At 42.1% G+C, this 12,479-nt stretch overlaps 1 protein-coding gene across 1 annotated transcript in view; it reads right to left on the reverse strand.

Moving 5' to 3' along the window:
• Positions 1 to 12,479, reverse strand: part of Cd109 (CD109 molecule) — a gene marked incomplete at its 5' end in the record, with an annotated part of 96,948 nt that overhangs the window by 13,153 nt on the left and 71,316 nt on the right. The window contains 5 exon segments of the mRNA XM_013504426.1: positions 107 to 262; positions 646 to 836; positions 3,311 to 3,476; positions 5,139 to 5,367; positions 7,550 to 7,631. Of these exon segments, the coding sequence (XP_013359880.1) occupies positions 107 to 262; positions 646 to 836; positions 3,311 to 3,476; positions 5,139 to 5,367; positions 7,550 to 7,631 (824 nt within the window).

Consider the following 12,479-nt stretch of genomic DNA (forward strand, 5'->3'; position numbering starts at 1 on the left):
AGGAAAGGAAAGGAAAGGAAAGGAAAAAGAGATAAAGGAAGGAAGGAAGGAGCCCAGTACAAAGACCCATCCATGCAGAATTTTAAGTAGCGATCGTTTTCCACACCTCTTCTGTCTGAAGGAGAAAGCGGTTGTGTGTATCAATCAGAAACTTCACAGGATGCGGTGCGCTCGGCCCCGTCACCGTCACTTGGACACCTGCTCTCTTCGTGTCCATCAGGACTGCAAATTCGGACAGGGCTTTTAAGGCCACAATAGTGTCCTGCCGAGAGAAGGAAGCCAGTTGTGCACACAGCTGCATCTCAAGCTGTCCCAGGAGCACGCGCAGTCGTGTCCAGGACCTGCTCCACACTCGGATTCCTCAGCCAAAAGCACACGGAAAGCTCAGAAGAGTCCGCGTGTGGACCTGCGCATCCACTGTAAATCAGTTCCGCGGGTGCCCGGGAGCTAGCACAGACGGGACCCGGCCGGCTCCATATGAGTATCAGAAAATTCACGAGAAAAAATTAGATTAGCGCCTCAAATCTTTAAGTTACACAACTTATAAACTGCTAAGTAACTTCACAAAGTCATAGGAAAAAATCACGTAATTCCTAAAAATACATGAGTACATAGTGTAAAGGGGAGACCAACTGCATCTCTCACCTGCGTGGACGCAAACCCTCCCAGGCCGCTTCTCTGCCTGCTGAGCCACTGCATAATGGGGATGCCTTGGGGCACCTGCCCCTGCAGGAAATGGGACAGCAGCGCGTAGGCCGCCACCTCAATGTCCAGAGAGCGCGGCTGCCAGCCCTGGGACAGGGTGGACGCAGGCGACGCCCAGAACCGCTCACCTCCTGCAGGAGAAAGGTAACGACATTCAGTCGGTATTAAACGGCCCTACCGGGCCGAGCAGTCTTTGACTTGCATGAAAATACATTTTATCTGTGCGTATGTGCAAGCCAAGCAGGGATATGAGCATTCTCACACACCACATGCATGCATAGGAACATTCACATATGTATATGTTTAAGTATATGTAGAGGAACATTCACATATGTATATGTAGAGGAACATTCACTTATGCATATGTCACTTTCCAAACTACTACAACTTATAAATTTTCATCTCTTCCTATTACCTGTATTTGAGAATGATTTAATTAAAATATTTTTCCCAAGAGAAATTCCAGTTTACCTCAAGACAAAACAGCTATAAATAAAAAGAAAAATACACTGTGTTTCACAAGTCATGTGTACAATTTATCTGAGCCAATCATCCCCGAAAGAGTTTAGGACACATGGGAGAGAATCCCGTCCTTGGATCTCTCACGTTCTGCGACTCTGCTCCCTTTTCTGTTGTCTGAAAGCTGAAGCTATAAGTGCAAAAATTCAAGCACCCCCTCTCCTGCAAAAAATCCTGAAGGACCCTAGCCAAGCCGCCAATCTTCTTGGACACAATCCTGCTCTAGCCCCAGACCACCATCCCACGTGGCGCCCCCAGGACTTTGGTGGTGATTGTGCTTGCTTGCAATGCGACATCCCACAAAGCCAAGGATCACTTCGGCTTCTGCAGTAATTATCCAGTCTTCAGCACTGGAATATGGAACAAGGATTCTGTCTAAACTCCTGCTAATATAATATTTCCTGTAGTCTCTCACCTCCAAGCACTTTCTATGGTTACTCCTTCTGGAATGAATGGAACTTGGAATCAGAGGGCACCATCTAAAACCTCTCATTCACACACACACACACACACACCTGGACCTCTGGCTACTGTACAGAGATCACTTTAGGAGTAACTATACCCATGCTTCCTGTCCTTTTGTAACACAAAAGCAGTTCCCATTCAAAAAAAAAAAAAAAAAAGATTCACACACACAACCTACCATGTTTATTAGCAGAACATTTTGATATTTGCATTTAGATCCTATTTTGAGCACTTGCTATGAGGCAGGCTCTGCATATTACCTTACTTAATTCTCACAGCAACCCTAACATAGGTGTCATTCCTCTTGACTGAGAAACGGAAGCTCACAAAGGCAAGCTTCAGAAACAGAGCTGGGCAGGGCATGGCAGCACATGCCTGTAATCCCAGCACTCGGGAGGCTGAAGCGGGAGGATTATTGCAAGTTGGAGACCAGCATGGGCCATAAAGTGAGCTCAAGGCCAACCTGAACTGCATAGCAAGACCCTGTCTCAAAAGAAAAAAAAAAAAAAGAAATAGAGCTGAAACTCAAGTCCTGCAGAACCAAGGGTTCCAGGGAGCACGAAAGGCTGTCAAATCAGAAATGGCATCAGCAACTCGAAGAGTCACTACATAGTGCAGAGCGTATCTCCAAGAAGGAGACTCCTAGGCGTGCAATTCTGTACAAAACTCCTGGGGAGCATAAGGCATCAGAACCCCTTGGCCCATCCTGATCTCCTTCCATGGCTTATTTTTCATCTCATTCTAAAGACAAAATACTAGCTTATGTGTGTATCCCTTAAGAGCCTAACTACCTGAGCCCAGTTCCTCCTTTTTTTTTTTTAATTTTAAGGAGAAAAGAACAAAAACAAAGACATAAACAAAACAACACAAAAACAATAAAAATGATAAAGAATTTCAAACAAGGTGATAGGAAATTAACAATGATTGTTGTATTACATACTGTTATCTTCAAATTGATTACTCAGACAACCAGATACAGGCATGTAAGATTGGTCAAATAAACACTAACTGTTCTTTTCAATAAACCAACAGAAATTAGTAGTACAATTTTCTTAGCCATCCTGTGTATGTATATATACATATTTTCTCCCTTCCTTCTTTCTTTCCTTTCTCTTTTCCCTCATCCCAGGTGTTCTTGCCTTTTGAGCAGTTTCTTTCCTCTTCATAATGTCTACTGTACCTTTAAGATTTTATTTACTCTTCCAGGTTTTTACACTAGGGAGACAATATGAATGTTTACACAGTGAGTCTGATTTATTTCATTTATGAGTATGGTCTCGAGTTGCATCCATTTACCTGAAAAAGTCTCGAGTTTATCCTTCTTTATGGCTGAGTAGTACTCTATTGTATAAAAATACATCATTTTTATCTATTCCTCGATTGATGGGATTTGGGTTGTTTCCAAGATTTAGCTATGACAAATTGTGCTGCTATAAACATGGGTGCACATATATTGCTGTGGTACAATGTTTTCAGTTCTTCTGGAAAAATGCCCTAAGCCTTCTCCACTGTTGGTGGGAGTGTAGACTGGTGCAACACTGAGGAGATCAGTGTGGAGATTCCTCAGTAAACAAGGATTACAGGTCCCATTCAACCCAGCTATTTCTGGTCCCTCCTTTACCTTGCTCCTCTGCACGCTGGCTCAGGGCTTTCAAAGCCTCCTTGGCCTTAGGACTCCCCACGGAGGACAGTGCGTAGGTTACAAGGGCTAGAGTGTAATTGTCTGAAATTCCTCGACTGAACTCAGACTCCAAAAAGTTGATAGAGTCTCGCACATCAATATTAGGCTTGAAAGAAAAGATACATATTTTATTATTCAAAATAACCCATTAGCTCACATTAAAATAAAAAGTACTTTACATTCATTCAAAAAGTAATTTCAGTGTCTGTTAAGCACCTACCCAGCGCTAGGCAATGGAAATTAATGACACATATTGATATTTACAGAGCTGCCATGCATTTTGAAAATAATACTGCTTTTCAGTTATAATGAAACAGGGCCCGTTCTTCAGATAAAACAAGGAACAAAAAGTGTAGATTTTCCCACTGTTTAACCGAGTACCAGTCACTCAGATGAAAGCAGAAAAATAGCTTGAGAAAAACATTTCTCAACTTTAATCTCAACATTCAACCTCTAAATGTAGAGAAAAGTCCATCTTCTGTGAGCTCAGTGTTGAGCTAGTGAAAGAGCAGGAGCTCAGTGCAGAGAATGGCTGCTGACCCTGTGAAATGCCGGAGAAGTAAAGAGCAAGATATCAAACACCGGGACAGCTCTGGAGCAAAATTAGGATCCTGAAAATAACTTTCCACATACGCTCACCTTCACCTTGGCATCCATGCCCACGTAACTGGCTTTTCAGCGTGTACTTTGCACTAAGCTAGTAGACGCTGCAACTGTTCCAAGATACTTCAGAAATGTTTTTAAAAATTTAAAAAAAAAAAACTCCTTCACAACCTCACCTTGCTGGAACACATTGTCCACACAGAAGATACGATGTGGCAAAGCTGGCTGAGGGAAATGAACGGGACCTGTCAATTACAAGATTCCAGGGCAACGCAAAGGCCCCGTATGTACAACTTCTCGCGAGCTCCCACGAGATGTGGACGGCATAAAAGGGCGGCCATCACAGAAATGCCCAATTTTTAAGTTTTCAGGTTAGGCCCGGTTGGGTGTGTATTTTTATTTTTGCTTTTACCTTCTTTTCTTTCTTCAGCCCAGCTTTGCTCTGCAGCGCTGGTTTGTCTCACACCCATTTAGCCCTCACTGTTCAAATAAACATTTGGCACTGTTTTTTGGCTTGTCTCGTTCGATTCTTCGTCCCGATCAAGATGGACCTGGAGCACTTTTGATGCGGGAGCCATTTCTAAAACAACTACCCTGTAACACTCTCAAGCTCTGAAAAATCATCTTTCCTCTAACAATAATAAAATACGGCCGGGCATGGTGGCACACGCCTGTAATCCCAGCACTCAGGAGGTTGAGGCAGTTGCGAGTTCAAGACCAGCTTGGGCTGCAAAGTGAGCTCAAGGCCAGCCTCAACTGCACAGCGAGACCTTTTCTCAAAAAAGACCAAAAAAAAAAAAAAGTCTTGACTTCTGCTACTAATAACAAGTACATTACCTACATTATAAAGCATTTTTGGAACCCTCTTACTACTCTGGGAGAGTGACTTAATATTATTATTCTCAGATTTTGGAGTGTAGCCATAAATACAAAGCAGAGGGTACACAAATTTAGATTTCAAATGCGGTGATGGCTCACACCTGTAGTTTCAGCACTTGGGAAGCTGAAGCAGAAGTATCGCTGTGAGTTCAAGGCCAGCCTGAACTGCACAGCAAAACTATGTCTTTAAAAAAAAATGTTTTTTGAAGTTTCCAGACACATATTTGACCCATCAAGATCTGCCTTCCTTGGCTTTCCCACCTATCATTTATTAAAGAGGAAGTACCTGATATTTTCTGTATCCCAGGAGAGAAGTCACGATATAGGCTGTGAGTGTCACTGGACTTTTACTGCCACCCTGAAGTTCACTGTGGATCACTCTTCCTGGCTCCCAAAATTCACCACTGGATTTCTGATGTCCTTTCAGCCAATTATATGCTCTGTGCAGCACATTCTGATCAATATCTATGTAAGGATCAGCTTCAAGGAAACATCTTAAAACAAAAGCTGACAACCTTGATGAAAGGGGGAAAAAATACATAAAATACACACTATAAATACATTCCAAATTGACACTGAGTGAAAATTTCCCCATCAGAAAACTCATCCAAGGTAGAATCTGAAAAAGTGCAAAGGAGAAGACAGGGTAACCCCCAGCCTAGAAGGTGGGCCTGATTCCACTTGAGCCCAGCTGGGGGTTTCAGGTCCACTCCAAAGATAAGATTTGGAAAGGAAGTTAGCAATCATCTAATCCCATCTCATTCTTTTATAGGTTGAACATGTGACACCCCAGGAGAGTTAAGTAAGTTGTCCAAGGTTACCCATCTGTAGACTGTCCTAGCCATTTGCCAAAGAAAATCCCACGTACTTTCCATTCAGCCTCAAAGCACAGATGAAGTATACACAGTTTACAAGCAAAGTGTAATGCTTTGAGTGAGGAAAATGGATTACTTTTCTTTCCTACAGGACTGCACTTCACGAGCCAAACCTGTCTGGCCCAAATCCGTGCAGCTCAGGGTGTATTTGTATGTACACCAACCCTGACCTGCCGCCAACACCCAGCGAGGATTTCCAAATGGAAAAAGTGAAGAAAAGAGGGAACAGGATGGAAGAGGAGAGGGAAGGAGAGAAGGAAGCGAGGGAGGGCAGGGAAAGAAGGTAGGTTATGCAACTTAGATCTCTCTGGTGCAGTATGTCTACAGTATTTAGTATCTGACCCTCTATAGAAAAATGTTTGCCAACCTGATGTGGAACATATAGTAGAGTGAAAAGAATGTCAAGCAATGAAACTAAGAAATCTTTCTGTTTATGGATCCATATCCTGACTCCTGACATGAGGAAATTTGAATCAGCTCAATAAACATTACTAATACTTAACAATGCCCAGTTCTCTTTCACTTTGACTATGCAGAGGAATTCACGTCCCTGGCCCCATAAAGTTAGGCGCAGCCATGTGAGCATCTCTAACAATGATAAAGTGAGTATGAAGCACCAAAGGCCAGTGCCAGACCCTCCAGCCTTGCTTTCAATGCTGTGCAGCTGGAACCTCCTGCTAAGAAGGTCACGGACTGCAGTCTCTCTGCTGACCCCCACTGGAATGCAGCATGGGCCTGAAACAGACCGTTGTTTACACGCTATTGTGATTTAGGAGGTGCTTGCTACCCCCAGAACACCCAGTCTGGACTGACGGATACAGTTAGCACTATACTTTGGATCCTGAATATCCCCAAAGGCACACGGAGCAATGCTGTTGGAAGGTGGTGGGACCTTTGAGAGGTCAGCCTTGTGGGAAGTCCTTAGATCACCGGGATGTGCCCCAACAGGTATTTGGGGACCCTGACCCTTTCTCTGTTGCTTTCCAGCCATGAGGTTAAGTGGTTACTCTGCTTCGGCTCCTGTCATGATGTGCTGCCTCACCACAGGCCCAAGCCAACAGGGCCACTGGGCAAGGACTAGGACCTCAAGTTAAGCTTTTCTCTTTCTAAGTTGATCACCTCTGGAATGCCGTAGTGATGGAAAGCGGGCTGACATTTTTGGTCAGTCTCACTCTGGAGTATGAAACAGAAGATGGCGGCTACTTAGAGACTTCATTCAGGGCAAAACTCTGGATGTTCGCTACTGAACCCCATCACTGTTTGTTTGTCAAATAATATAACTTTAAAGAGACCGCACAGACCATATTAACAAAACACTTGCCCTAACCATGTCAGAAATTATGGAAAGAACAATGTCACAGTGACCAGCTTTCCTTATCAACTCCACCATTATCATAAAGTATTTTTATCCTTGCGTCTCCCACAAACAAAAGAGGAACTATGATCTGCATTTTCTAACCAAAAACCGCTTCATGTGTTAATGTTTCAAAATCAGGCTTTTTTAAAAAATCAGGCTTTAAAAAGGTATCTTTGGCCAGGTGTGGTAGCACATGCCTGTAAGCCCAGCACCCAGAAGGATAAGACAGGAAGATTGCCGCAAGTTCAAGGCCAGCCTGGGTCACGTAGTGAGTTCAAGGACAGCTAGATAGTGAGAACCTGTCTTAAAAAAACCAAAGATAAGTAAATAAATAACTTTTAAAACCAGACTATGAGAAAAGCAGCTGCCAAATCTATATATAGTGTCACGTCTGTCAACTTCACGGTCACTATGACCTGGTAAAAGCCCGCTCCACAATCCAAATTTGACTGCCGAAACACTTACCAAGTGCTCCCAGAAGGATCACTGTTCCCAAAAGCACTGAAAGAGCCATCGTCCCTCTGATACTGAAGTTCCCTCTGGTAACCTGAAGACACAAAAACTGATGTTCAGTGGAATCCCTGTGCCATGAATGAAAGTTTCTAATAATGGCTGCATACTGAGGAAATATGGGTAGAGAAGGGGAAAGAAGGAAGCATCACCACTGAATTGTGAGTACTCTGTATGTTGTGTCATAGGAAATTTAAAATACCAGTACTTTTCGAGCAGAATGCAAAAAGTAAGAACTGTCATATCCCCTGAACGAAACTCAAAAGACCACTGCTGCACTGATTACACCTCCACCCTTCAAAACCAAGCAAATTAGAGGCAGAGTTGTACTTAACTCTCGAGTGTCCCCTAGTGGTTTCCATCCACACTCATCTAAAATCGTTTGCTGCTGCCTAAGGGAACTACTACTTATGGTATAATAAAGTTTAAGGACAAAACAGAGAGTAGCAATACTTTCTTTTCTTAGGCCAGCAATAGAGGAGGGACAATGTTGATACCTAAAACAGATTCAACCCCTAGCACCCCCAAAAAACTAAACTAGAATAAAAGTTAAATTATGGTAATACAGAAGATACTGTTTCACAGCAATCTTTAAGATCTACAATAAAAGGAATACAAACATTTAAAGTGATAAAAAAAATTGGAAAGGAGAGCATTAGATTATAATATTTATGTCCAGAACTGAAATATTTTAGTACAGTGCTATGGTTTGTGTCTGCATGTGCCCCCAAATCCTCATGAGGTCATGGGGTAAGTTTCTAGATTTTTGAATGATTCACGGCTATGAGTGCTACACTGCCCTTGGGCGGGTAGTTTGCATATGTAAGGGAGAGAAAGAGGCTGCTCGCTGACACTCCTCCCTTTTGCTCTTGTTGCTTTGCTGTTTTCCACCACCATGAACTGTTGCCCTCTGCCATGTGCCACCCTGTCTTGGAGCCAGCTGAGTATGGACTGAAATCTCCACAGACTGTGAGCTAAATAAACCTTTCCTTCCTTCTTCTGGGTGTCAGGTATTTTGTCCCAGCAATGACAGAAAAGTAACCAAGACACACAGTAGTAGCCAATTTTCACTCAACACTGACTAGGTGCCAAGAACTGTTAAAGGCCCTTTCAGGTAGGAACTCAAGCAATTCCTATAGCAACCTTCAGATGCAGATGCTGTTACGACCTCCTTCTGTCAGTAATGAGACTGGCACCCAGAAAATACAAATACTACAAGCAAAGTTACACAACTGGTAGGCAGTAAATGTAGGTCAGACAAGATCTGATTCAAAAACCACTGTCTTCAAATGCTTCATAGATCTCTTTCTACTATTACACATAATAATATATGAGAAGCCCTTCGTATGGTACCTTTTACATGGCAAGCTCTCGGTGAATAAAAGGCATTACTCTCTACCATGGGAATATGGAGAAAGGCTTTCTAAGCACCCATGTGATAAAATAAAAATAAATTTGACTATTTAAAAAGTTTTTAAACTCTTCATGACAAAATGCATTACATGTGAGGTTTAAAAAAATCAGAATTAAGCCCAGTGGTACACGCTTATAGTCCCAGCTATTCTGGAGCCTGAAGCAAGAGGATCATTTCAGCCCAGGAGTTCAAGACAAGTGTGGACAACATACCAAGACCCTGTCCTAAAAACAAAAATAAAAAAGTCATTTGCCACATATAAGATGGACGAATAACTAATATGAATAAAATTAACATGTAAATTTTATTTGTATGTTTATATAATATAAACATGTATAAAGAAGTTTCTTAACTTAGGAGAAAAGATTTTTTAAATCTTGTAAGCAAAAAGGGGGGGACAAGAGACATGAACAAAGCAAAAAAAGTACAGACAAAAAAATATATATACAGACAGGTTTTAATATAAGAAAAATGTTCAACTTTTTAATAGGAGAGCCAGGTGTGGTGGCACATGCCTATAATCCCAGCACTCAGGAGGCTGAAGCAGGAGGATCATTGGGAGTTCAAGGCCAGCCTGGGCTATAAAGAGAGCTCAAGGCCAGCCTGATCTGCATAGCGAGACCCTGTCTCAAAAAAAAAAAAAAAAAAAAACTTTTTAATAGGAGAAATGCAAATTAAATCTACACTGAGCTGCCATTTCTTACCCATCAGATTAGAAAGATTCAAAAGTCTGACAACTCTTTCCATAAAGAAGATAGTGCTCACTCATCAGTAGAGGAAATTCAGAATGGAACACTATGTGGGAGAATGTCCTGATCCTTTGACCCAATTACCCCACTTCTGGGAATCTGTCCTGCAGATACACCTCCAAAGGTACGAAAATATCTAGCAGGAGATTATTTGTTGCAGCATTATTGTAATTGTAAAATATTGGGAATGACCTAAAGATTGCCAAAGCAGAGTATGCTTGAATAAAAATGAAACACACACACAATGACACTATGCAGCTGTGAAAACAGCAAGGAGTATCTCTGTAATACTCTTTTTTTTTTCTTTTTGTCTTTTTGAGACAGGGTCTCACTATGCAGTTCAGCCTGGCCTTGAGCTCACTTTGTAGTCCAGGCTGGCCTCAAACTCCCAAGGATCCTCCTGCCTCAGCTTCCCAAGTGCTGGGATTACAGGTGTGTGTGACCACACTCAGCCCTGGATATGCTCTTAAATGAAAAGGACAAAATCTAAAATTGTATATATAGTATATACTACCTTCAATACAAGAACAGAGAAAATAAAAAACATCCATGTTTTCAGAAAGAGAGAAAAAAGTAAGCTAGAAACTAATAAAGCAAGTTACAAGTGCTAAGGAGAGGAAAAGACAACCCTTTGAATACACTTACAACTACTTCCAAAATTGACACACAGACCGATCCCAGTCAAAATTGCAACAGCATTTTTCACAGGACTGGAGAAGACAATGCTAAAATTCTGAAGGAACCAGAAGAGACCCAGGATAGCAAAAGCAATCCTGGTAACAAGAGCAAGGTGGAGGGCATCACAATACACAACCTGAAGAGATATTATAAGACCACAGTCATTAGGGGCTGGGGATTTAGCTCAGTGGCACAGCGCCTGCCTGGCAAGCACAAGGTCATGAGTTCAATTCCTGGTACCGGAAGAAAAAAAAAAACAAAGACTACAGTCATTAAAAAACAACAACAATGGTACTGGCACAAAACAGACATGACAATAAATGGAACAGAACAGAGGATGCAGAAACAACTCCAAGTACATTCAATTACTTGATCTTTGACAACAGGGCCAAAAACACACCACTAGAGGATGACAGGCTCTTTAATAAACCATGTTGGGAAAACTGGCTATCCACATGCAGAAGGCTGAACATAGACCCCTATCTCTCACCATGCACTAAACTAAAATAAAATGAACCAGAGAACAAAATGTTAAACCAGAAGCACTTAAACTGCTGGAAGACAAAGTAGGTAGCACTCTCAAAGTTGTAGTGAAAGCAAGAACTTTTTGAGCAGAACCCCAGTTGTACAGGTAACAGTTCCAAGAATCAATAAGTGGGATCATATTAAATTAAAAAGAGTCTGCAAAGCAAAAGGAACAACCAACAAGAAAAGAGCCCACCGAGAGACTGGGAAAAATTTTTTGCCAGGGATTCCTCAGACAGAGAAATCATATCTAGAATATACAAAGAACTCAAAAGAATTAAATCCCCAAAAAATCCAATCAAAGAATGAGTAAGCAAAATGAACAGATACTTCACAGAAAAAGAAGTACAAATAGCCAATAAAGAAATGCTCAGCGTTACTGACAATTAGCGAAATGCAAAGTAAGTCAACACTGAGATTCCACCTTGCCTAGGAAAGAATGGCCCTCATCAAGAAACCAAATAATAACAAGTGCTGGAGAGGCTGCAGGAAAAAGGAACCCCTCTCCACTGCCGGTGGGAGTGTAAACTGATACAACTGAGACAGGAGATTAGGTGTGGCTTAGGCTGGCTGGGAAGAAAGGCATGATGGGATACCAAGATGTACAAGGAGCCCTGAATATGTCTCTTACATGGTAGTCCTCCCTGTGTCTTCTAGGCCAGGGTACTTTTACTTTTGTTTTTCTCCTTCCCTTTCTTGTTCACCCCAAATTTGCTCTCCAGAGCCAGTTTCTCCTTCACCTCCTCACTTTTCAAATAAACCCTGTCACTGTTTTTAGCTTCTTTCATTCAATTCTTTGACTGGAGCGAGAAGGAAGCACCTGGAATGCCTTTAACCAGAGAGCCATTTCTAAAAGGAACTACCAGGTAACACAACCACCATGGAAATCAGTATGGAGATGCCTCAAAAAACTAAAACTAAAAATACCAGTTGGCCCAGCTAGTCCCCTTCTAGGTTCTTCCCAAAAGAGTTAAAGACATCACACCACGGTGATGTGTGCATCCCCATATTTATAGCGGTATAATTCACAATGGCTAAATCTTAGAAGCAACCTATATGTCCATCAAGAGATGCATGGATAAAGAAAACGTATTTACACATGGTGGATTACAACTCTGCCATAAAGGAAGATAAGCGTGAGTCATTTGCAGGAAAATGGAAGCACCGTGAGACCACAATGCAAAGTGAAATAAATCAACACACCAGCTTAAATATCACATAGTTTCTCTTATATAAGAAACCCAAAGTAAAAATAAAGAGCAAAATGAAAGGCAAGAGGAAGTAGGGAAAAGGGGGACAGGAATCAAGACAGAGGGAGGTGACAAGGGAATGAACTGAGATGGACAAATGGAACTGAGACGGGTTATGTACATGTACCAGCTCTACAGAAGAGGTGCAAATACCACATACTGCAAACGGTACAAAAGGAAGGGGACCGAGGGATGGGTGGGGCAGGGAGGGCAGGAAGGGGAAGGGAAGGGAAAAGGAATTAAGACGCCCTGTGGACACGTATGGACTC

The sequence above is a fragment of the Chinchilla lanigera genome, unplaced genomic scaffold (assembly GCF_000276665.1).
Source record: "Chinchilla lanigera isolate Chin_1 unplaced genomic scaffold, ChiLan1.0 scaffold00087, whole genome shotgun sequence".
NCBI classification, from domain to species: Eukaryota; Metazoa; Chordata; class Mammalia; order Rodentia; family Chinchillidae; genus Chinchilla; species Chinchilla lanigera.